Source organism: Varanus komodoensis, unplaced genomic scaffold (assembly GCF_004798865.1).
Source record: "Varanus komodoensis strain SLA01 unplaced genomic scaffold, ASM479886v1 scaffold116, whole genome shotgun sequence".
Lineage (NCBI taxonomy): Eukaryota > Metazoa > Chordata > Lepidosauria > Squamata > Varanidae > Varanus > Varanus komodoensis.
The window spans coordinates 779,933-804,912 of record NW_025335333.1 but is presented as its reverse complement, the minus strand read 5'-3'; the positions used below and the strand labels follow the sequence as shown (position 1 = coordinate 804,912).

Sequence of the window (24,980 nt, the reverse complement as noted above, 5' to 3'; positions counted from 1 at the left end):
AAGCAGAGGAATGTAAGTCTCGTTTGTTTGCAAAACAGTGGTATTTCAAGCCTCAACTACCACGTCATCCTCTACCACCCCCCCCACCCCCATGGCCCTTCTGCTACTCAGTTTGAGTAGCCACACGATCTAGAGGCAGGAGGAGAACCACGCCTATTACATGGCCGACTCCAGGTGGTTCCGGGGAATCCAGCCTGATTCCTTGCATGTGGGTGCACTGCACAAGAAGCCAGAGAAAGGCGACGGGGCCAAGAAAATAAGTGCAGGGGTTTTTAAGCGCTGCTCAGAAAGGGCAGCCCACTCAGAGGCAGAGCGTGGTCCAGAAGCGGGAAGAAAGCAGGGACCAGGTGCGTGCCTCACAGCGGCCTCGGCCGTTCATGAGCCGAAGGCCAAGCCCCACAACCACAAACTGAAACAGAGCACATACCTGAGGCAGGACCACCAGGTGGGATTCAGGAGCAGCAGCAGGCGCAGTAGCAGGGCCAGGTAGTGAGGCCAGCTCAGCCCGGCACGGGCAAGATGCAGCTGCTGGCACATGCCGCGCCGACAGGAGGCTGAGGCAGCAAGGCACGGATGGGCCGGCAGAGCCGGGCAGGACGAGGAGCCACACCGGCGAAGGGGGAAGCGCCTTCGGCTCGGCCGGCCCGGCCTCCGTAGCTCCTCCCGGGGCACCCAGCTGATGCTCGTCAGGAGGCCGCCAGGCCTGCGGGCCTGGAACCAATCCGGCAAGGGCTGCAGTAGCCGTTGGCCCTGCTCCCAGGTGGAGGCCGGGGCTGCCCTCCTCCTGACCCCAGTGCCCTTTGCCCCCCTCCAGGTGTTTAAGGGCTACACGAAGCCGCTCAGGCGGCTGTGTTAGGCGTGCACAAGATTCCTACCGGGGTGCTGCAAAGGGAGTCAGCAAAGGTAGATCTGAAGGGGACACTGGGGGATCCCCAGTTTTCCTAATTAGAAATCCCCCCACTCACTTTATGGGGGGGGTTCCCCTTCTATGGGCCGCTTCTTTCTATCAGTGGGGAATGCAGCTTGTCTGGACCTTGTCTGGAGACGGCCCTCAATCCTAAGGCCCCTTCCCTCCAGCCTGGAGAGGGGTGCAGCCCATACGCCCCCCACCCCCCGCTGCGGGACCGGGCAGGCCTAATCTTGCTATCTGGCTCATCAGTGGTTTGCCGGGGGTCTTTCCACCACCATCCCGCTGGCATGCCCGGAGAGCCGCTCCTGAACTGGGCAGGCGGGGGGGCCCTTCCCCGTTCCGGGGGTCCGCCGCAGAGCGGGGGGCGCTGGCACGGCACCCGCGCCCCGGGGAGCCCTCGCGCGGCCGCCCCGCCCGCCGGAACGAGCCCCGCCGCGCCGCGGGTCATCCCGGCCTGCAGGTGGCGCTGCGCGGGCGGCGGCGGCGGCGCCTCGCCCCGGCCCGCCCGGCCCGGCCCGTCCTTCCCGCCCGCCTCGCCTGCCTCGCCTCGCCTCCCTTCCCTTCCTGCCCAGGCATGTGTTTCTGTTTTCTCCCGCAGCAAGTCCGTCGCAAGCTCATGTTTATATATTAAGCGGATCGGGTGGGTGGACTGGAGCGAGAGAAGCCGTTTGGGGAGTGTGTGCGCGCCCGTGTGTTTTCTTTCCCCTTCCTTTCCTCCCCCTTCACAGGAAGTAGTGCAAAACATTAAAAGGGTTTTTTAGTGCATTATAAAAAATAAAAATAAAATCACAATCATCGCGCTGGCTGACGCTGCATTCCAGCCCCGCTTGCCATTTGATGCAAATCGGAGGAAAGTGAAAGTTGGGTGTTTATTTTTTGCAAGATTGGCGTGGGGGGGATAGAAAGAGGGGGTGGATTTTTTAAAAAAGGGGAAGGAAGGCGGATCCACGTGGTTTAATCGGAGACAGACAGAGGTCCCATTGTTCAAAATCAATAAAAAAAGAAGCAGACGGAGGAAAGGGGGGTGGGCAAGGGAACGGGGGGGCAGACGAAGGAGATGTGGACAAATTTGTAACCTGGATTCAAGGAATACAATTTGCGAAAAGAGAGCTCCAGGCATCTGCATTTTTTTTCCTTTCAAGAAAGAGAAGGAGGCTTGAGAAACAGAACGCTAAAGTTTGTTTTAATTTAATTTTTATCTTTCTATTTTGCAAAGCAAGAAAAAAGAGGGGAGGGCTAAAGAAAGACACACAAGCAGAGCGAGCAGGTGCGTTTAAACGTGGGGCAGGATTCGGGCATTTTTCTCTCTTTTTGCAAAGGCCCAGGACCAAAAAAAAAAAAAAAAGGGGGGGGTGGGGGAAATGGGACAAACGAGGCGCAAAAGCGTGAATGGTACGTCGGCGTGGCCGGGCGAGAGGAGCTGCCTTTTCCCGGAGTACCGATGGCGATTTTTCCTTCCAGCAGGAATGCGGGGACGGCGTCCGACTCAGACAGGTTTGGGGGTGCAGGGGAGCTCGCGCCCAGTCGCGCGGTGGCCCCGAGCGGGGCTTCCCGAGGAGGAGCCGGGGGCCGCCTGTGCGACGCTGGGGGGGCCATTCCTGCCCCCCTCCCCCCTCCCCGCCCCTCCCGGGCGGCGTGCGCGGCGGCCGTGGGGCGGGCGCCCCGGCTCCCCCCTGCGCGGGGGGCGCGGGGCGCCCTCATTGTTCGGCGTCTGCGCGGCGGCCGCGTCCCTGCCCGCCCGGAGTGCGCGGGCAGCGGCGCCCCCGCTTTGTTCTGCCGCGGCCGCTTTTGCTCCGGGACGGCGGCGGGGGGGGCGCGGCGCGTACCTCGGCGATGCGGCCGGAAAGTTGTGCGGTGCCCGGGATTCGCAGCTCGGGGCGAAAGTTGCCTCGGTCGGGAGCAGAGTTTGGACGGTGCGGTGATGAAATGTGTGCCCCCCCCCCGGCATTAATTTCTGAAGTTGCGAGGAGAGCTATGAATTGCAAGCTCGGGGGGGGGGCTTGATAGTGGAAGAGCCCTTGTGCTTGTGTGATGCACAGATTGGGGGGGGGTATCTGTGAGTTCCCTGGAGAGGGTGCCTGTTTTCAGGAGGGGGCGTTCAGGCAGGATGAGGGCATCTTGCCCCCCTTCCATTGGGGAGGGGGCAGAGGAGAGGAAGCTGCAACCCCGTTTTAAATCTGCGGGTGGGGGGGCTGTCCTCGTTTGGAGGGGCACGCATGGGAGGTTCTGGGGGGCTGCATTGGAAGGCTGGCCTGCCCCCAGCTTTGTGCAGGAGGGCCTGAGCTGGGGGCTCTCTCCACATTTGGGGGAGGCTGCACCCCACTTTTCCGTGGGGCTGGGGGGGGTCTCTCCACCTCCCCAGCACACAACGCCCCCCCCTTGCGTTCCCTGGAAAATAAATACACAGCCATTGCATCTTATATGGGGTCGATGCTGACTTGACTTCCACCCACGGAAAAGTTTTCCTAGGCTTGCTTTCTGCACCCCCTAACCTGTTATTTAGGGGGGGCTGTTAGAAATGCAGGACTGCGCCCCTTACCTTCTTTCCATGCCTTGGCATAAGGCGAGGGGTCTCCGGCACCCCAAAGCCGTAGGTGGGTTGAACAGAGGCACCCCAAGCAATGGTTCGGGGGAGAACTGAGAATAACCCCAACCCCTTCCGCACAAAGACTTCCTTTGGGAGGATATTTGGGTCATAGCCCCCCTTTTCATATATGGGTCATTTTTCCACCCAATTTGGCTTCATAGACCAAAGGGCAACCCAATGGGATTTCTCTTTCCCCCCTTTTCAGGAAGGAGTTGCAATTGAAACGGGGGATCTCTGACTCTCCGGAAGTGCTTGACCTGCAAATCCCATCATCCCCAGCCAGCAAAGCCAGTGCTGAGGCCTCATGGGGCCTGTGGGGCATACCCTGCTGGGCTTGGTGTGTGTGGGGAGGGGTCTGTTTTGCTGCCAGGACCAAAATGGGGTTCCCCCCATCTATGGGGGATTTTTCCTCATGCCCGGCCCCATAAAAGCAGGCCCCATGTGAGAAGGCCCCTCTTTTCCCCTGGAGGGGAGGATTTCTCCTCATAAAATGCCCAGGTTTATATATCTCCCCTCCAAATGGGAGGTTCAGTGGGGGGGGAGAAGGACCCCTTTTTGCAAAGCTGGAGGGGGGCGCATCCCATAGTGTCTCCCCATTTTCCCTGGAGCACCCCTGGGGTGCTTTGGGGGGCTGGCAGTGTCGTGGGACCCCTTCCCCATAAAGCCGCTCTCCCTTTGTGAGGAGAAAGCCCCTTTGCATCCTGTCCCCCCTTCTGAAGGGGGGTTTCCCCTCACAAGGCACCCCATTATAAAATGCCCTCCAAGGAGAGGGGGCCGAGGACCCTCAATTAGGCCTGGGGGGAAGATAACACCCCCTTCTGTGGGGTTGGGGGGTAGCCCCCCAATTTGTTTCCCACTTTCCCTATAGGAATCGGGGTGGCCAGACATATTTTATTTTGGGGGCCTAATTTCTCCTCACAGCCCTGAATTATTTGTTCTGAGGCTGCTGCCTGTGAGGGAAAATCTGTTTGTTTCTTTACTTACCTATTTAAATCCTACTTTTCTAGGGGAGAGGCCTGGCTGCGTTTTCCCTCACAGATGCTGACTTGTGTATTTATTTTTTGCAGCTTGGGCTTGTGTGTGCCTATCTCTCGGTGTAAATAAATCTCCCAATAAAAGCTCATTTTTCTGGGTTACTGCCCCCCTCTTGGATATGTGAGGAGTTATTCCTCCCTCAAAAACCAACATTTGTTTATTTCCTGTTGTGAGGGGATCTATCCTACCCATTGCAATAGGCAGGTATAATTTTTATTATCTCTATGATTAAGAATATTTCCTTATTACATTTCTGAACTACTCACTAGCCAACACTTCCCTGGCAGCCCATATAATTAATTTTCTTACTCATGGGGGCCCTTTTCATCCCTGTAAACACCCCCTTTTTTAGGTGAGAACACCAACAGGAGGAGGAGATCTGTGTGTTTTCAATATAATTTTCCCTCAGTTTTTCCTGTTATATATCTCTTGTCACTTTGCTATATTTTCTTTTGGAGGGTGCAGATGACCTAGGTGGGAATTCTGATTTTGATATCCCAGAGAGGTTATTTGAGCTTGGGGGGGGGCATCTGTATACAGTAGAAATTATTTTTCCCATTATTATTTGTTTTATTAAAATTGATGTATTTTGTTTGGAAGATGTAAGGAGGTGGACCCAGGAAATGTGCCTTTTCCCAATGCTTACCATGGAGGGAAGAGCAGGGCCCAAGCTTGCAATCCTACAGCCACTGGGGTCCCAAGTAGACCTTTGTAGGTTTGCATTATAATGCTCAACCATCTTTCCTTGGGGCTAATTTTGTGGGTTTGCTTTCCCCCATTTTGTGCCTCCTGTGCCTCCTTTTATCTTTATTTTATTAGCGTGCTGAGGTTAATCCTGTGTGTGGATGGAGGGATTGCTAGTGCAAGCTGAAGGGTGTCTGTCTGTCCACAAGTGAGCCCACTGAGTTTCGTGGGACTACCAGACAAAAAGCGTGTGATTGCAGCCTTTAATATTAGTTCTTTCTGAGGGCAGACATTTAAAATGCATGCATGGGCACCATGCCCATTCAGGAATAAGTGCTGCTGAATTCAGTGGCCTTTGCTCCCAGGTAAGAGGGGCAATCCTGAGCAAGTTTAGACAGGAAAAAGCCCATTGTCTATGTTTGCATAGGATTGCTTGCTTAATGGTCTTTATTTGGGCTTGGGCAGTTTGCTTTTGTACCTTTCTGTGGTTCCAGAAGTAATTTTTGAGATGTATGGGGTCTGTCCCCTTCATTTGCTGGAGTTTGAGGTTCTTCCCTTATTACTAAATTTGGGGAGTTATTTTCGTAGGTTTGGGAGCATCTGTCTCCATTTGTTCACTGGGAGAGTTTATGGAGCCTCTGCTGCATTATTTTGGGGTGCCTTTTTATCAACGTATTTCCCACTTACGTTTTATTAGGGGAGAAATTGCTTTGAGAGCCTAATTGGTGTGGGCTCTCAAAGCAACGTTTTGCGCCCCTTGGCCTGTTTCTTTTCTCCCCGTGATCGTGCCCCCCCCATATCCTTTTGTCCTTACTTTCCTTCTCTTTTCCACTTGCAGGCAGACAGGAAGTGGAGCAGAGAAGGATGCCCAGGCGGAAGGCAGCGTCGGGCTCGTCCACGGCCTGGGACAGTGCCAGCTCGGGCAACGGGACGGGCACGTCTCGCAGGCGGCCCGGCTCCGCTCGGGGGGCTCCTCCAGCCAAGAAGAAGACCCGGGATGAGACGGGGAGCAGCAGCAGCAACGGGGGCGATGGGAGCAGCGGGGATGAGCGGGACGGGCTGGCGTTGCCTCCTGGCACTGCTGCTCCCACGGCTGCCGGAGGCGGCAAGAAAGTAGCCCGGCCTCGAGGGACAGGAGACCAGCAGCCGCCCCAAAACCAGCAGCCCCCCCAGGCCGCCATGGTGGTCAGCGAGCCCGAACACAGCAAGGAGCACATTGTAAGGATTTCTGTCCATTTGCAGCGGGGGGGCGGGGGTTCTGTGTTTCTGTGTGGGATGCGGAGAAGGAATCCCACATTTTCAGGGTGCTACTGTGAAATACCATCGTGCAGAGTGAAAAGGGATGAGTCCTGTTCCCTCTGAAGCCCACAGCACCTCGCAGAATCGATTTCCTTCATTCCTTCGTTCTTCCATTCATTTATTACCATGCCGGCCTACAGCTGGAGCTTTCTGAGCAGTTTACCACGTCGAAAGTCATCTCTCCTGATTCTCACAATTTTGCCTGATTGCTTCTGTAGAATAATAATTTGGCTGTTGCCACAAGGTCCCACAGCTTTGCGATCGCTTTCTCATGTTAGGTATTTTGGATGGTTTCCAGAAAAGGGGTAAAACCAGTCTGGCTGCTGTTCCTGTATAACTTGTTCCCCGTTTTTCTTTCTAAAGTATTTTATTGGCATGGGCTGAGAGGAATAGCACTGGATCAGACTTAATAACATAGCCCAGTATATTCTCTATTAATATTTGTTTATCTCCAAGGTTGAGTTTTGTTTTTGGCTTATGGGCTCATTGCTTTGGGGCATCCTGAGCTGCTTCTAGACAAGAGTAAGGAGACAAGCAGTCGTTGCTTGGACTTGCCTCGGCGGTTGTGCTTTATTGATTTATTTTTGCAGTAATTTACCCCATTCCTCAGCCCCAAAAAGGCTCACAGAGCAGCTTGCAAAGATTAGTCATGAGGCATCTCCACCTTCCAGTTTACAATCTAAAAAGACATAACTCGAAAGGAAAAAATGATTGGGTAGAAAATAAAGCAAAATTGAGGCGCCACTTCAGTTCTCATAGATGGTCTTTTTGGCAGGGAAAGGTCGAATTAGCTCGCTATGTCTGCCCTTTCGCTGAAGTATGAGGTGAGAAGCTTAGGCAGCAAAAGTGTCTCCAACTTTTTGTGACTTTCCCCGCCCACTCCTTTCTCTGTGCTGCTAGGGAAGTCCACTGCTGCAGAGACAACAGGCAGCAAACGTGGACAAATAAATATGCAGGGACACCATGCCTCCTCCTCCTCCTCCCCCCCCCCCCACATGGGGAAAAAATTGAGCCACTCCACTGAGAGGAGCGCTCGGTCTGGTATGGCCGAGAGCCAGGCACTTGTTCTCTCTTCCATCCTCCCAGCTACCTCGGTGACACAGAAAGAACTGGGGGGGAAAAGACTGGTATTTGTTAATTAAAATGACCGCGTTAATTTAAACCAGTGCTTTCTGGGTGTTGGGATACTAAGCAGAACCTCGCAGCCCCATATCATTTTAATTCCAAGCCAACGGAACAGATGCATGGTGTGTTGAGCTGCAGGGAATAATCAGAACACCATACATTTTCACTACAGAATTAAAATTTGGATGTAAAGCTGAATTTTGAAAGTGCCCTTCCGATCAAGCGTTTGGTCTGAGGCTTCCAGGGTGTTCTGTGCCTCATTGCCTGCAGCCAGAGCCAGAAGTGACTCTCTCCTCCTCTTTCTTGTTTGTTCCTTACTACCTCTCGCAGAAACTTGAAGGGTCCAAGTTCAAGGGTCAGCTTCTGATTTTTGGAGCAACCAACTGGGACTTGATCGGTCGCAAAGAAGTGCCTAAGCAGCAAGGTAGGTGGACTGCGGTCTCGGATCAAACGCCTGGCATCTCTCCATGAGTCAGAGTCTCTTGCAGCCCCGGGGCTGAATTCCATTTCAGAGAAGCTCTTGGGGCTGTGCTCCAGTGGGGGGGGGGGGGCCATGACCCCAGCATATTTCCGCTGGAGAGCCAGTCTCTGAGCCTTAAGAGATGCATATCAGCCTTGAAAAGGGAGGAATAAGCCACCAAACAATCAAGGGGACCCCTTGGGGGCCAGTTTGGGACCTGGGCCTGAGGGTATGCGCTGCTGGTGTAAGCCCATGGTAGAAATAGAATTGCAGTAGCCCTGGTAGGAGTAGGTTGCTCCTGTAATTGTTGCTAGCAGAATTCCTCTTGCTGACTTTTGGCTTCATGCTTGCATTTTCTCTCTCAGTTTGTAGCCTGAGTACTTTTACAGCTTTTATTATCCTGAGCCACTTTTTTGCCAAGGTTTTTAGGGTAATGACAACATAATAAAATATTGTCATTCTGAAAGCTCTATTGAGTGTCTTTGGAGAGAGATGATCTTTAGTCCTTTGATCCATTTATTATCATTGCCTACAGCATTGTCCATTTGGCTGAGGAAGAGGTGCCATGAATAGAGAGCAGGAAAAGCATTTGCAAAAACATGTGAAAATACACTTTTCAGCTGGTTGAAACAGTACAGGCAATTGGGGTGCCAGACTTAGCCTCCAACTTTAACATTCATATGTGGCCTGTCTGTCTGTTCTGGGCCAAGACACACAGTTGGCTTTCCTGGTTTAGCCAAGTGGATGAAGAAAAGGTTGCCGTTGTTAGGACCAGTCACCCTGAAGAAAATGGCTCCCAATCGCACGTCGTTGGGACCTGTGCTTGATTCTTCTGAAATAGAACCGTTCCCTCATTGGCAGAGGAGATTGCCAAGGAAAAGTTAATCTTGCAGGCGCCCATGTGGTTTGTATTGGTATGATCAAGATGTGGGCATGTCACTGTAGGGAAAACTCGAACAGGGAGCAGCAGAAATGCTGCTTTAAAATTTACAGTGTCTGGTAGAAAGATTCTGGCCTCTTTTTTGTGGCATGCTAATCTTCCTTGTCCGGTGGTGTTACTTTTAGGGAGGGCTGTTCCAATTGATGAAGGATCCGTTCGGTACGCAAGCCCCCACTTGAATCAGATCAGATCCTTGAAGTTTTGTTTTAAAAATCACCAACGTTCCAGACACACAGATCTCCATGAGGGGAGGTGTTAAAAATGCAGGTTTGGAGGTAGGGAAAGACCAGGGTGAGGAGAACTCTGCTTTAATGGTGAAGTCACATGGTCAGAAAGTGCTGCTAAATACCAGAAGGATAAAACATTGGATCCTTCATTTCTGAAAATATAGAATGTTGCTGAGCTCAGATGTGTTTTCCTTACTGGTGAAGCATATAGACTTCTATTAGTGGTGGGACCAAGGGAAATATTAAGCAGTCTTTATATTAACAAATCAGGATGTGGTTTGAAATGCTGCTCTGGTTAAAAGAAGAAAAAAGGTAAATAGAAGCAAAATTTAGTAGGTTCGCTAGCAGCCCGAGCAGGTGGCCCCATGGAAAATAAAGTTTGCGTTTCTGGTGGTATCAGTTCCTCTTCCTTGAATGTAGAGCCTGTAACCACTGCATGACCTGCACCACCCGAAACGGCCTGCCCTATCCTGGTGTCTGCCAGATGATTTGGACTACCATACCCATCATTCCTGAGTCAGACATCTTGGGAATAGTAGTCTCAACGATCTGGACGGTAATATCTAGAGACCCTTCCTCCCCCGCTCTGTTTTTGGACTCTGGTTCAAACAGTGCAACAAGCCAGAGTACAGATTAAGTGTGGGTTCTCCGTGAGTTGTGGATTGTTAGGTTAAGTGAATCCAGCCTTGCGAATAAACAATCATTTGTTAACCACAAACAACTCATCGTTCAGTCAAACGACTGAACCATGGGTTCACAAACCATGGGTTCTCTTTGTGGGTTGTTCATCATTAACAAGCCCCATGGTTTGTCGTCATGCAACACAACAGCCCACCATCCAACAGCAACTCACAATAGAGGCAGCCTGCACTCAACCCATGATCTGGCTTGCTTGTGTTGTGTTCACTTGCTGTGACTTCACAATCACGTCTAATTTTTTTCCTCGCTTGTTCCTCCCTCAAGACAGCCTGCTTTTTCTAACCAACTGCCTAGTCAAGTGACCTGGAGACCTTGAAAGCTTGCATGTGCTTGAATTATCTTTTGAGTGGCCTTATAAAGGTATTAGACTAATACGCGTTTTGGATTACTTGTGGTCGAAGCTCAGGTGTTTCGACTTTTGGGAGTTTATGCGACTGGAAAGTGACTGCTACAAACCTTTGAACCACTGTGAGCGATGGCTTTTAGTCCTGCGATGTGTGTGTTTTATTTAAGTACCTGTGACCCTGAGTTAGTCTTTGCAGACTCCTGCAATAAAGTAGAAATTCTGATATTGTTAAAATCTGGCCTTTTGGGGGGTTGTTTGCTTGTTTGGTACAGCAATTGGTATTCCCCCCTTTCTCCTGGGGAATTCTTTTACGCTCATAACAGCCCTTTGAGCTAGGCTAGGCTGAACAGTGGCTGGCCTAAAGCTATCCAGGAAGTTCTGTCACTGAAAGGTACAGTTGTTAGCCTATTGAGACAGAAAATGTCCTATTAACTCCAGGAATTTCTGGGGCAGCACCGCTGGCTAGAATTGTACCCTAAATGAGGTTTTAAACAGCAATCTTGGTCCTTTCAAAGGGCCTATGAATGCAAATGAGGGGGGGTTATTTTTAAAAAACATAGTTTTCAACCTGCAACACTAGATGTTCCGTTCCATTCTGCACTGCCCAATAGTCAAAAGTTCTCTAGGCAGTTCATGAAAATTACAATACAAAATATATAGGAACACAGTATAAAATATTGAGCGTTACAAAAAATAGATGACAGTTTAAAACAACTTCAGCAACAGTTACAATAAAACATAAACATGAAAAATCGTCACCCTCTGCATCTAAAGGACGTATTTTAAGCGTTTCGACATCTGAATGCAAGGGGTCTGGGTGCCTTCGCTTATTGCAGTGCTGACGTCCTTCCCCCAGCGCAGACTGTGCTTCCTTTGTTTTGGTGTCTGGTCTGAAGACATCTGAGTTCATTCTGTGATCTTCAGCAAGACAAAAGATGGGAGGACAAACCCGGGCTGGAGCGTGTGCGCCTGTCGTGGGGAGCTTAGCTCGGTGCCAGCGCTCATGCTCTGCATGTAGAACAGGAATGGGGGGACCTCAAGCGTGTGGATCTGTTCTGTGCGTGGAGTTTAGATTTTTGTACGTATCGCAGATTGCGCACGCACCTAAAATAACAATAGAACGAAACGTGTTTCTGCTAACACGCCAACCCTGGTGCAAAGACTGGCTCTTAGAATTAAAGAATACCAAGTTGGGTCATTCTGTTGTTGTTATATGAATGTTTAAATTTATTTTTTAAAATTAACTTTTCCAGAGGCAAAAAGGATTATCAGCGACACACTAAGCGGCCAGGTTATGTCACCACCTCTTCTTGCTTGGCTCAACAGAAAAGAATTCCCAACCATGAAAAAATTTTGATGGTCCCAGAATTTTTGGAAAAACCTTTCTGTTATAGCTTAAGCATAGCATAAGACTAAGGGTGGTCAGACATAGGCTTTTTCTTAGACCTCCAAGATCCACCAGGTGCAAAAGACATGCACTTAGAATTTAAAAAAAAAATTGAGCTCTCTAATTTGTTTTAAGTGCCAGAGAACTGGACATAGCTCAGTGTTCTTCGCACAGAAATCTATGTCTTGTTAGCTCAAACTTTCTTCATGTCAGAAAACAGGAGCTGGGAAAATACCTCTTTTGCTTACGATAAGGCAGCTGACTCTTTCCCCTTCCAATGCAGGGGACCAGGGCTCATGCTCTGCATGTGGAAGGTCCCATGCTCAAGACCCAGCATCCCCAGCTAGGGCTGAAAAACCCTGAAGGGCTGCTGCTGCCAGTCTGTGTAGATAGTACTGGGCCACGTGGACCCTTGTTCTCTCTCTGGCATGAGGCAGGTTCCCGCTTCTCTTATCGGAAGATGGACCATCTGGATGACCAGGGTGAGGGCGCCTTGATGGGTACTGCTTTCAGCAGAACTATCTTGATCCCGGCCTGCTCTTTCTTTAAGAGCTCCTCTTCCTTCTCCCCCACAGCTGCATACCGTAACCTGGGCCAGAACCTGTGGGGGCCCCACCGGTACGGATGCCTCTCAGGGGTCCAGGTGCGGACCGTGATTTCAGGACCGTGCGCAGCACACAGCCTCCTCATCACCACCGAGGGAAAGCTTTGGAGCTGGGGTGAGTCTCGGGCAAGAGTTTTGTGGGAGGGCCTGTGCCCCCCCACCCCCAGGTCTACTCCAAAAGATCTCGGGCAGTGGGGCTGAGAGAGACCCTAAAAAACCCCTTCCAGTCAGCAGAGACTAGAGAGCAGATATTACGGAGCCCGTGGGCAGTAATGTGCCCCCGGACAACTTTTTTGGCACCCAGCAAGGTGTCCAGCTCCACTCCCCTTTTCTTGTGATTAACACGTTTTCCCAATAATTGGGAGTGCTGTGAATAGATTCAGTCAACTCACAAGCCCGTTTCAGAGTGTGTATGTGGCGTGCCTTTCTTTCCGGTCCCTTCCCCTCACCATCAGCCGGGTGCTGGGCTGTCACAGACGCTTTGCCAGCGTTCTGACTACTTTGGGGGAACAGTCAGCAGCATCATGATAAACAAAAACAGAGCTATTTTGGTGAGAGAAACAACATTAATTTGGCGGAGGGAGAACCTTGTGCTGGCCCAGGCATAGGAAAAGTTGGCAGGCGTGGAAAAGTGCATTCAGGGGGGCTCTTCCGTAGGGTGGAGCCCGGCCCCCACCTCTGCCTTGTGCACAGGTGACGTGTGCCTTGCCCCGCGTCTTGTGACGCCATCTTGTGGTGGCGGAAGGGGGCAGTTTCTCAAATGGCTGAATGTGGCCACGGCCCAGAACGCTTGACCAGCCGTGCTGTTGACCCTTCTTTCCCAGCCGAGTGCCCTCTGGATGAGTTGGCCTGCAATCGTATTATCCCACCCATTGGACATGCTGGCCAGGGCTGATGAGAGTTGCAGTCGTGACACATTTTCAGGCACCAGTGTGGGAAGGGCTGGACTGGACAGTCCCGGGCTGGATGGAGCAGCAGCACCTAAAGTGTTTTCTCAGAAAACCGCCCCCAGACTAGCCACTTGGTTGGCTGGCTGCACCTGGGTAATACCCTGATACCTGTTTTCAAAGATGGAGTGTGCCTTCACGGGCACCGCGTGGTCTTGGCGACATGCTCTTTCTGTGTGTGTTTGCAACTCTCCAGGACGGAACGACAAAGGCCAGCTGGGCCATGGGGATACCAAGCGGGTGGACGCCCCGAAGCCCATTGAGGTGCTTGGCAGTGAAATCGTCGTCTCGGCAGCCTGTGGGCGAAACCACACGCTAGCCCTGACAGGTACCGTGCGTGCGTCTGTGCACACGTGTCGCCACTCCCCTTTTCTTCCTTTCCCCTTGCCATTGCCTGGGCTGCTGTGAGGTCACCAACGGTTTTCCTGCTTTCCATTTGTTCAGGAGACAACAGTCAGTGATAGAGCGTCGGAGAGAAACGAAGTTGGCTTGGCCAGGGGGGGAACCTTGCCCGGGGCCTGGGAGTAGGAAGGGTTTCTGCTGTTCGCAGGTATCTCAGCTCAGGGTCAAGGAGCTGAGTGAGCAGAGGAACCAGATGAAAGAGGGCCAGGTACAAAGAACCAAGAACCTGGTGGGGTTGGAAACCTGGAGAAAAGAGGTCAGAGAGGCATCGGGTTCATTAGAACAAGTGGCCAAGGAGAATGAGGGGCGGGCAGAAGCCATAGACTGGGCCTGAAGTCACGCAGGGTTCTGCTGAAGACAAGCCAGTGGCTCGTGGCCACCGAACCTGGAGCAGCAAGAGGCAGGCTTTGATTGTGCATCTCTGGGGTAAGATAACAGGGAAACCTGCTCTGTCTCTTCCTTCCAGAAAGTGGTTCTGTGTTTGCCTTTGGGGAGAACAAGATGGGACAGCTAGGCCTTGGCAATCAGACCGATGCAGTCCCCAGTCCCACCCAGGTAGGTTCCCCCCTGCTTTTTGTTACTGTTGAAGCCACAGGAAACTTTAAATCAGAGGCATTGAATCAGATGGATAGGTGTGGTTTCAGAGGCGCCTCCGGGGCCTTATTCCAGTTGGACAAGCTGAAGGCAAAGCAAGGCAGAGCCAAGGTGCCCTCTCGTTGAAGCGTAAAGCTCTCGTTGCCAGTAGCTAAATCTTGGGAGGGGATTTTCAGTCTTTTAGAACAGGGAAGAACTGCGTAAAAGCCGGGGAGCCACCAAACGATTAGTCTGCGGTTGGGGAAACGTGAGGGAGGCTGGGGAAGAGGGGTGGCCGTCTGCGGAGCTCCAAGACTAGACCCTCAACTCTGAAATCAGTACGAGGATCTGATTATGCCTCTTACACCTAACTGAGACTTGCTCTTTCCGCTGCTGGAAATGCCCCCAATCTGTGAACTATTTTGGTGCCTCCTTCAAAATTCCAAACTCAGGATTTGCCCGAAAAGTGAGTTTAATTACATTAAAATGCACATGTCGTGCCATCCATGTCAGCTTTTAAGAGGGCGCGATTGCGGGCCTTGCCTGCTTGGGCATGTGGTCCTCAGAAAGGGTTAAGGGAGTGTGTTTCAGTGTTTCCTAAAACTTACCCCTCTTTAGATCATGTACAACGGACAGCCGATCACCAAGATGGCATGTGGGGCTGAGTTCAGCATGGTGATGGACTGCAAAGGAAACCTGTATTCGTTTGGATGCCCTGAATATGGACAGCTGGGTACGCTCTCTCTGCTACCTGCCCAAGCCTTGACTGGAGGAACAAGACGGAGGGTGTCCCTCGCAGCCACCTCCTACCAGTCCCCTCTCTGTCCCACCACAGGACACAACTCCGACGGGAAGTTCATTGCCCGGGCCCAAAGAATAGAGTATGACTGTGAGCTTGTTCCCCGGCGTGTCGCCATCTTCATCGAAAAGACGAAAGACGGCCAGATCTTGCCCGTCCCAAACGTCGTCGTGAGAGATGTGGCCTGTGGAGCGAACCACACGGTAAGGCCTGGGGGCTCGATTACCGCAATGTACTCCGTTTGGGGCTGTCCCGGAGAGCGTCAGCTGGGGCAGAATGTGACATCCGGGCTGCTAAGTGCTCCATAGGGTCAGGATGACGTAACACCCGACGGGGAGAACCTCTGCTGGGTGCAGATTGCTTTTTAAGCTCTTCAGAGTGTTGATTTGACCCTTTAAAATTGTGAGTCACGGAGGACCTGGTTCTCTGAGGAACTGCCTGTTTCCTTCTGAAGCTGCCCGGGCATCGAGATCTGGAGGAGAAGCATTTTGAGGGGCACCTTCACGGAGGCCTGTTGGCCGGGCACATTCAAAAGGGCTTCCTTCCGTGTGCCTCCAACTGAAATTCAGCCCTCAAAAATCACAATTGGGCCGTGCTCCTTGGCTTTTAGAAAAGGTGTGAGGAGATGTCTTTTTAATCTTGCCTTTTCACATTACATGGTTTTGAATGTTTTACGGTTTCTGATGTTCTTTTTACCATGTTAAGTTTTTATTGTTTTAAATTTGTTCTTCACTCGCTTAACCTTTTAGCCAAAGAAGCGGTATACAGCAGTTATGAAGAAAATAAGAAACAATATTATTTTCGTATTTTGTTAGCCAAATTTACACCAGGATTCCCCTGGTTGGATGTAATGCAGAATTCTGGCTTAATATAAGCCAGGAGCTTCATGCCAACACTGGTCTATCATGTAGCAGGGGAGGATGAATCTTGAAGTGAGTGCTCAGTGCCAGCCCCCGGCATGGGCCCCATCCCTCGCGGCAGGCAGGGAGCTGCCTGATCCTCACCACCACCCCGGGCTGATCCAGAGGCTGGAGAGCATGCAGGTGGCCATGGGGGAGAGGAGGAGGGACTCCAGGGCTCTTGGCACGGGCCGCTGCTGGAACGTGGGCCCTTCCCAGGAGCCCTGCCACGGCCACCGTGTGAGCCAGCTCTGGCCCAAGCAGGCCAAGTCCAGGCACTGAAAGGGGGTTTCATTAATGCTTTCATGGTTTTCAGCCGGCACGGAGGATTCAGATTCAAAGTTCTTCTGCGTTTGCAGAGAAGCACTGAAGGAGGAAAAAATTCAGGCACCTTTTAAATGCCTGTTCCCGTTAGGGAGCTTTGTGATGGACTGAAGCGTGAGGTACTCCAAAAATACCTTGTCCAGGTGTATGTGAATGTCCCTGACAGGGAAGTACAAAGGCATCCATCTTTGCATCCCCGCAAATAAAGCTGCTGTCCCGCCATCTGGTTTTTCACCCGATATTTCCCCTCTCCATTCAGCTTGTCTTGGACTCACAGAAGCGCGTCTTCTCCTGGGGCTTTGGTGGCTACGGGCGTCTGGGCCACGCTGAGCAGAGAGACGAGATGGTGCCGCGGCTAGTGAAGCTTTTTGACTTCCCAGGCCGTGGGGCAGCCCAGACCTACGCAGGATACACCTGCTCCTTTGCGGTCAGCGAAACAGGTATGTGACCAGCTCAGTTACTTGCAGCATGTTGCGGTATTTTAAACAGACAAAAATAACATTGTGTAATTGTTGCCGGAGGCACGTGTGTGACACCGCAAATGCTAGCTTGGATGCGGCTGAAGATCATATCCAGGGAATGCTCCCTAAATGCAGTAATTCCAGAAGGGGCTCCCAGCAAAAACAAAGCATTTTGTGGCACCCCAAAACTACCAAATCTATTTATTCTGGCGAAAGCTCTTTATGCACACACCTCAAGAAAAGGACAGTGCCCCAAAAGCTTATGCCCAAATAAATACAGTCATTAGTCTTTAAGGTGTGGAAAAACTCTGTTTTAACTAAATGAAGTTCCCCGCAATTTAGGAGCATCAGAATAAATTAAAACCTAAATCCACTACTGCCTGCTGTCCGCCTGGGGGAGTAAGCAGCTTCTGGAAAGCAAGGTGGACGGTCCAAAAGATCCTTTGCCTTTCCTTGATCCCAGCATCTGGTGCTCAGAGACACGTGCAGAATGCATTGCTGGGCAGTTGTGAGAGTCGGGCTGGGGCTCACAGGACGACAAGTAGCATTTCTTTAAAGGGATCGCTGGTTAATTTCTCATCCGGCTCACCTCAGATACTTTCTTCAATGAATTTGGACCCCGCATTCCAGCACCCCAAATCAGTATTTCCTTTTCAATTACAATTAATTCACAGATTTCCCTCCTCTTCCCACCCCACCTCATGTCTGTAAACAAACACCTTTCCCCCTCTTTCTCTCAGATGTTTTGTCCAAATGCTTCTCACCACCCCGAGCCAGCCTGGCCCATGGTGAGGTTGCCCACCCTGAGTTTAGACACTGGACCGAAAGTCTGTTTCTTCCTAAGGCACCTTCCACATTTGTCTTCTCTCAGTGGCCTTTGCAGCATCCTGCAATGGTTAACTTACACAGATTCTTTGTGCGTTCAATGAATTATTTCTTTGCAATAATATCATAATGACAATAAAATGCCATTCTTGCACAATAATACTACAGTTATGCCAGTTGTATAATTCTAGTTTCTGTCTTGGAAACTGCCCATTCAGCCTCACAGGGCAGTTTTAAGCTCTAGCATTGTGAAAGGACATGCCTCGTTTCTCTCTCTTGCTAGCAGGGAAATCAGAACAGCGATGTATTTTAATGTTCAGAGAGCTTCTTTGCTGCAATCCACAAACAGGACAGCAACAAACCCACCCTTTCCTCTTTGTTCAGGTGGCCTCTTTTTCTGGGGAGCCACAAACACTTCCCGGGAGTCGACGATGTATCCCAAAACCGTGCAGGATCTATGTGGCTGGAAAATCCGTAGTCTGGCTTGTGGGTAAGAAATTGTGATTATGTACATTTAAAATAAACAGAAAAGGGGGTGGGAGAGGAGGACAATTATAGAAACATTCCTTTTTAAAAACTGTTTCGTGCAAGGCAAGCCTGCTAGTCATGGCTGCAGAACCAGAATCTAGAGATTTGCCATCCCCGAAAGCTACAAAGATTGCTTTAAATGCCCCTGAGCCCTCTTTCTCCCCGTAAGTCTTTTTACATTATTACCAGGGCTCAGGGTTCAATAACTTTGGGAATTGTCTCTTAATAGAGCCGCTTCCAGTTCTAATCTGCTGAGAGGTTCTTTTGGAACCGCTCCTTTTGTTTCAAAGATTTCTTTTATCTATCTACTAATGGATTTACCTTGTGCTGGCTTATGTGGAGCATTTGGGGGGTGAGGCAAGAGTTTTAATCTCTGCAATAAATTTCACGTGCCCAGGCACTGCATGCAAGCAAGCAAAGGCAGAGGGAGGGCTTTTGTATCGGAGGCAGCACCCACCAGCGCTGCGTCTGCCACAAGAAAACGACCCGTCTATCCTTCAAAATAGTTACATCATGCCTTTCTGTTCAGTTGCCTTTCTATTCAATTATCGTCAAGAGTGCCTTGCCTGAAAGGGCCAGAGCAGGGATGGTGGAAGGTGAATCTGGATCGATTGGTAGCGATCTCTGGGTGACTTGCCGTAGATTAGCAGAAAGGTCTAACTGCCAACCTTTTTATTTTATTCTATTTTTAACAAGAGCAGCTATAAAATAACCCCCTTTCCATAACTGTGGAGATGAAGGGAGCTTGGATATTTTTTTTCTGTGGAAGGAAATAGAGCGTCATCTTGTTCTACAAGTAGGGTTTTGCACCTGGCTCTTCTGGGCAGATCTTGGGGCTCTCGGAGAAAGCAAAAGCCATCTGCCCTCCTTGGGTCAGAATATTGGGATTAGGATTTCGAAGACGTGCTGCCCTGATAGAAAGAGGGACTTTGGACTGATTACATCGTGGCCCAACTCGTTGACTGGGCTGTTGTGGAAGGGGTGGGCGGGGGATCCATGAGGAGCGCTGCCCCGGGGACTTCCAAGGAGTAACGTCCTTTGTGTACCTTTTTCAGGAAGAGCAGTATTATAGTGGCCGCAGATGAGAGCACCATCAGTTGGGGCCCATCTCCAACCTTTGGAGAACTGGTAAGGAGGCGGACGCAGCTGCTGAGCTTGGCCAGAGTGCAGGGAATTTCACCAGTGCCGGGCCTGGCTGCTGCGCAACGCCCAAGTGCTCGCACCGCCCGCAAACCAAGGACAAAAGGTCTTCGCACCGCTGACTTTTTTCCTTCCTCCCCGATTTGCATGCGGCTGCCACACCTTCGAAAACGCCGAAGAGAAAACTGGCGTGGTGCAGACGAGACAATGCCAGGAGGCAGCCGCTGTGGGGGCGCCCTGGCCCTCTTGCCGCTCCCCACTCCCCTGGGGAGGCCAGTCCCTTGCACAGCTTCCTCCCTTGTCCAGGCAGAGGGCTCCTTGGGGAGCCACATCAACCCTATCGAACCCCCACCCCGAATTTTCACAGGCTTCCTCTTGTGCTCGGCCCAGGCCTCCCCGGTTTGCTGAACCGAGAGGGAGTCTGTAAATCCTCAGTTGCTGGACCAGCGACCCCCTTCCTCATCGGCTGCGGCTGCCCAAAAGGCTGGGCTGGGCACACTCTTCAGGAAGCTGGACCCAGGAAATCCAGTGGATCCCCACCCTCCTTGACAGTCGTGGGCGTTCGTGGCTCTTCGGCCCTGCCACGTTTAGCCCGTGGCCTCTCTCTCTCTCACTCAAGAGGAACGTTTGGCCGAACGTGCGTCACGATGCAGCCGGCCCTGTTGTCGTTCAGCAAGTGCTTTGTGCCCGGATCACAGATCTGATTCGAGGCGTCCGCACTTGTGGACACGCTCTGTCTCCTAGGAGGAAAAACTTCTCTACCTTTTCCCGAAAGCCTTCCCGCAAGGGTGTTGCCCGGCCTGGGCACGGAGGCCTTGCATCCCGGATCTGTTCCCTGGAATACTGGATGCCCATGGATGCCCTTGGAGGGGTCTTCTTTAGCATAATCGCCATGTTCGGACTGGTGAAGGGATTAACCCTCTCTTCCCATGTGCTGACTGTGCCCCTCTTGGCAGTTAAGCTAGGAAAAAACCTTATATTCGTGTCGGTGGAAGCTCTTCTTCCAAGCTTAATTGCATGAGGTGCAGCTAAGTCGCCCTCCAAGAGGGAAAGGGAAAGAAGTGGAGGGACGTTGAGGAGAAATTGCAGATTAATTGTAATTGAAAAGGAACAACTGACCTGGGGTAAGGCACAAATTGATTTGAATTTATCTCAGTGCAGACTTCATGGCTGTCCTTGCCGCTGGTAAAATGTAAACAAATTCTAGTTCTCTTTTCCAAATTTGCAGATATAGGTACAGATTAGCATAAGCACCTTTTATGCAGACGGGCACCTTCTAGGCTTAAGTCCTGGATCTGTAACATCCCTGCCCCCAAAAGAAGCCTCTGCTGTTGATGTACCCAAAAACAGAGTTAAACTCGGACTTGCTTCGTGTTTACTGCAGGTGCAAAGGCTGACGGGCAGAAGTTGGAAGCTGTCCCGAGGCTTATGCGAATGGGACGGCGTACAAAAATTCCAAATAAATAAATAAAAAGTGCGTAGTTGGTGTGCCAAGCTGTCTGTGGCCAGCATTTCATTCTGCGGACATGCAACGCCATTGCCTTCCCTTAAGCCACGGACGCAGTGCAGTTGCCTGATAGGGAGGGGCATTCCGAATTCTTCCGCTGTTCAGAGATTAGCAAAGCAAAGTTTTGTTCTCCTCGAGACAGAGAGAAATCTCTGGAGGTGCAAGTTGGGGGAAGTGATGAGTGGAGCAGCCATGAGACTGGTTTCTTCTCTCAAATGCTGGCCAGGGGCGTCCTCTCGGCTCCAGCCCAGAGGCAGACCGAATTCCACCCCTTGTTTCCCCAGGGCTACGGAGACCACAAGCCCAAGTCCTCCACTGCAGCTCAAGAAGTAAAGACCTTGGATGGGATCTACACAGAGCAAGTGAGAGCAGAGAAACTGGCACGGAAGCCCTCTTTCTGGGAGACAGGGCCCCGCCTAGCCGCCAACATTTCCAGAATGGGTCCCAAAATGTTGGCTTTGTTCGGGGTCAAAGTGTGTGGACTGCGGGGCGGGGTGCTGAGCCTCTCCCAGTGTGAGGGCCAAATCCCGTTTCAAAGATGCTCCCAGGGAAGTGGGTGGGATCCCCAGCACACAAAGGACTTCCCCATGGGAGCTGGATTCTTCTCATGCCAGTGATTGACCCACGGAGGGATTTTGTAACGAGAAAGACCTGCACGTAAGCCGTGAAGCCCCCGAGTGAGGGGCATGGGGCGGGGAGGGGAGGGAGATCCCGTGAACTCCGGGGGGCGGGGGGGATTTGGCCGCAGGCTCTGCGTCTCCTGAATGGCCCGCTCTGCCTGCCCGTCTGTCTGTCTGTCCAGGTGGCCATGGGCTACTCCCACTCGCTGGCGATCGCCCGCGCCGAGAGCGACGCCGAGAAGGAGAGGCTGAAGAAGCTGCCCGAGTACAACCCCCGTACGCTCTGACGCAGGGTGCGTGCCTCCCCCTCCTCTCCCCCTCGACGAGGCAGCTGCCACTTCCAATGTGCACTGGGACGCAGAAAGCCGTATGCAGAGAGATTACGGACACCGATACGCGTTTTGTTAGACTGCCCGGGATGCCGGGTTTTATAAGCAATTTGAAGTTTTAACTCCCTGTTACTTTGTTCCCCGCTCCCCCCACCCCTCGGCCTGCTCCATCCTTTCCATGAGATAATTTCTTTTGTATTTCGCATTTTGCTTTGCTTTGGGGTGGGGGTCGTGGAGGGGGAAATGCGTCGAAAAGGTCTGCTTGTCTTTTTGAGTTCGTGTTCTGGTGGACATGGCGGAGCCGTTTGTCAGTGCTTTTTTCTGGGTGCGTCTATGTGTGTGTGAAGATGGTTTTGGTTAAGCGGCAGGCCGGCAGCATTTCAGCAGGTTGGAACTGGTCAAGTTCCAACTGTAAAGGGTTTCCACCTTTGTACGGCAGCCCCGTGGCAGTATTTCACTCCTGTTCTTAAGGAAGCAGAACCCCCCTGCCAGAGGGTTACTGGTCATTTTTTAATCTTTTCTGGCCCTCCTCGTCCATTCTCTCTCTCTCTGCCTCCTGGCCTCAACCCAGAGCCCCACAGACCACAATCCACTGGGAATGGTCCACATTGGCATTTAAGACTGGACTTGATAAGACTTTTTTTCAAATTCACCCCCACGGACGAACAGTGTACACACGTCGTTTCTCTGCACATCACCACACCTTTTCATGGGTTGGGCCGTTGTATTTTTTTCTGCTTCCTGCATGAGGGATTCCCCTCACAGCTAGAACTGTCCACGAGTTTGCGATTGTGAAGTTTGCCTACCACGCCAGGTCTCTTCAGACGCTCCAGCGTCATCGTAAGTGGTATGAATGTGTAGCTGAATAGGGGGGAAGCGTCCTTTGAGCTGGAGTGATCTCCCCGTTTCCTTTTTATGGGGCAGAGACTTTGCTTGAAGGAATCCCCCGCCTGTCTGTTGGTTGCCTCCACATCTTCACTTCCTACTCTGCCACTGTTTCCTCAGTATTTTCTGGGCCATTCTGTTGGAATTGTACAGGGAATTCCTTTAATTAGATTCGAGAGCTGCATATGTAGCCATTTGGGCAATTTCCACCTGCATTGGAGTCAATCTCCCATATTGCAGATTTCTGCACAACCTTCACACCCAAGTTCCCACTTTTGTGGGTCCTGATTTCGGGAGTCCTTCCCTTTGCAGTTTTGCAGCCAGCTTTGAGGTTGCTTGCAAAAAGGGAATTCTCAGCATCTTGGGTAAAAAACAGTAGTTCCTGATCTTCTGAGAGGAAAGCCAGAAAAGTACATTTCTACCCCAGCCTTGCAGGTGGTATGTTTCCATCCCCCTCGTAGTTCCATCAGTTACTTGCTCTTCCTCTGTTCGCTGTCGGAAAAAGTTGGTGCCTTGTAAACAGAACACACTGCTCTGTCTCCATATAAACACCCCCCTCTCTCCCCTTCCCTTTTGCTCCTGTTGCATCTTGTTGCTAACAGGTTGCATCAGGAAGTCTCTAGAAGCAACGTGAGCTGATGCCACGTTGCTTTTACCAGCCTAGAATTCTCGGAAGGTTGGATTATGCAGAAACGCTAGGTGGAGAGTTATCCTACGGTTTGAGGAGGGTCTGAATATTGCATTATTATCTGCCTTATTCTTTTTAAAGTTGGTTAAAATGTGTATGTGGGCAGTTTACTTCTATGTTCCTGTTGTCGATTCACGTCAAGTTTGCTATTCGTTTCTCTCCCACCTACCCCTTTTGCAAAACGATCCCGGGGAATGGACATAAGAAGAAGCAAGCAGAGAAACAGACTTAGGAATAATTTATTGGGGGGAGGGGCAGAAGGAGGGACAGGACAAAGAGGTACTTCTTCACCAAAGAGTGTGTGTTTGTATAAAAGAAAAGGACATTTTTTTGGGCTCCCTTCTGCCTACCCAGTGCAAATGCTCCAGTTGCAGACCTTTCTGATGCCTCTTTCTTTCTCCTTGCTGGGGGAGAGTGAAGGGAAAGAGCTCAGACAGAAAAGAATCATTTTGGATTTACACGAGATGGGAACAGTTCCTAGCCTAGTTGCTCCCCCTGCTTTTTCCCTCTTCCTTTTTTTATATTTCTCAAAATAAATGTTTAAATAAACAGTGGAATTGTGTAGGCTATAACTCCCTCCCTCCCTCCCTCCCTCCCTCCGCCTGTACTGTTCCAACAGCACGGAAGAGCCTGAACCTCTGGAACTATTGGATGGGATTCTAGTGGATTACACAGCACGCAACACATGTAAGTACGGAGCGCCGGCTCGCCTGCGGCGCTCAGCACCACTGGGTACCACAGGAGTTGGAGGAAGGGCGAGTAAAACGATCCAGAGCTGAGGCAACTCCGCCGCACGGGGAGGATGCAGCAGCTGAGGCCCACTAGCTTCTTAAAACGGTGGCAGGATGGAGTGTGCGGAATTATGCACGGTGTGGAAAAGCAGAACCCCCCCCCCCCCCCCGGAACCCAGTGGGGTCATCCTGCAAAGTGGGTAGGTGAGAGATTCAGGACCGAGGAGGAGGAGGAGGAGCCCACTTTGCACGGTGCAGAACTGAACTGTGCAGTTCACTCCCAGAGGTCATGCTACCTACTTACCTGGATGGCTTTAAAAGAGAATTGGGCCACTGGAGGGAGAGAAACGTCCTTGGCTAGTGGGCCTGATGGCTGCTTGTTGTGGCGGCCAGCATGGCTCTGTGTGTTGGGGGACACGGGCAGGAGAGGGCTGCTGCGCTCACTGAAGGGAACGCCGGCCTGGGTGGCCCTTGGGTCTGACGCAGGAGGACCCTGCGGTCCCTGCCACCTGCTGCAGGTCGGAGAGGAGACCATTCTGCAGAAGTTCGAACTGCGGCCAGCTGTTGCTTAAGGCTGTGATGGGACGTGACAAACTCTTCAGATTTTAAGGAGACGGGACTGAGCGATATTTGATGCCAAGATCCCAGAATCAAATCCGAAAGATCCCACAGCACTCATTTGTTATATCGGGAGTTGCCAGACGGTGGCGTGTGGAGACTGAAGCCGCCGTTCTGAGCACATGCGTCGCTTCTGACAGCACTTCTGCTCCTTAGCCAACAGCTCCTGGGCTGATCATCTTAGAACACCAAAAAGGAAAAAGGGACAGGAAAAGGAGGAGCAGGAAAGCCACTTTTTCCTAGTTTCAAGGGTCTTATGAGTCTGTCTTTGGCCAGGAGGAGCAAAACACCCCGCAGCGGTTCCTTCTTTGGCCGATAGCTGGGGCCATGCTGGGCACCCCGTTTGTGGAATGCCCTCTCCAGGAGGGCTCACATGGAGCCGTCGGTTGCTGGGCAGGCGC

The 24,980-nt window shown here is 51.5% G+C and overlaps 1 protein-coding gene across 3 annotated transcripts; it reads left to right on the top strand.

The window, feature by feature from the left end:
• Positions 1-1,986: 1,986 nt before the first annotated feature.
• On the top strand, positions 1,987-23,761 carry RCC2 (regulator of chromosome condensation 2). Of its 3 annotated transcripts, none has more exons than XM_044421269.1 (13): positions 1,987-2,086; positions 6,055-6,434; positions 7,971-8,064; positions 12,275-12,418; positions 13,447-13,578; positions 14,119-14,207; positions 14,844-14,958; positions 15,061-15,227; positions 16,507-16,687; positions 17,918-18,023; positions 19,117-19,189; positions 20,993-21,070; positions 21,511-23,761. In XM_044421269.1, exons 2-13 carry the CDS (start codon positions 6,081-6,083, stop codon positions 21,613-21,615), a joined length of 1,638 nt encoding a protein of 545 aa, XP_044277204.1. In that variant the 5' UTR covers positions 1,987-2,086; positions 6,055-6,080; the 3' UTR covers positions 21,616-23,761. The 3 variants fall into 3 exon arrangements, with proteins under 3 accessions (XP_044277204.1, XP_044277203.1, XP_044277202.1); XM_044421268.1 differs by having other exon boundaries at positions 1,987-2,177; XM_044421267.1 differs by lacking the exon at positions 1,987-2,086 and adding an exon at positions 2,315-2,404.
• Positions 23,762-24,980: the final 1,219 nt, after the last annotated feature.

Excerpts from the sequence above, each read along its gene's own strand:
- RCC2 (XM_044421267.1), top strand. The coding sequence starts at position 2,377 with ATGCGGGGACGGCGTCCGACTCAGACAG. Across the intron at positions 2,405-6,054 it reads ACGGCGTCCGACTCAGACAG|GCAGACAGGAAGTGGAGCAG; the intron begins GTTTGGGGGTGC and ends TTCCACTTGCAG. Across the intron at positions 13,579-14,118 it reads CCACACGCTAGCCCTGACAG|AAAGTGGTTCTGTGTTTGCC; the intron begins GTACCGTGCGTG and ends TCTTCCTTCCAG.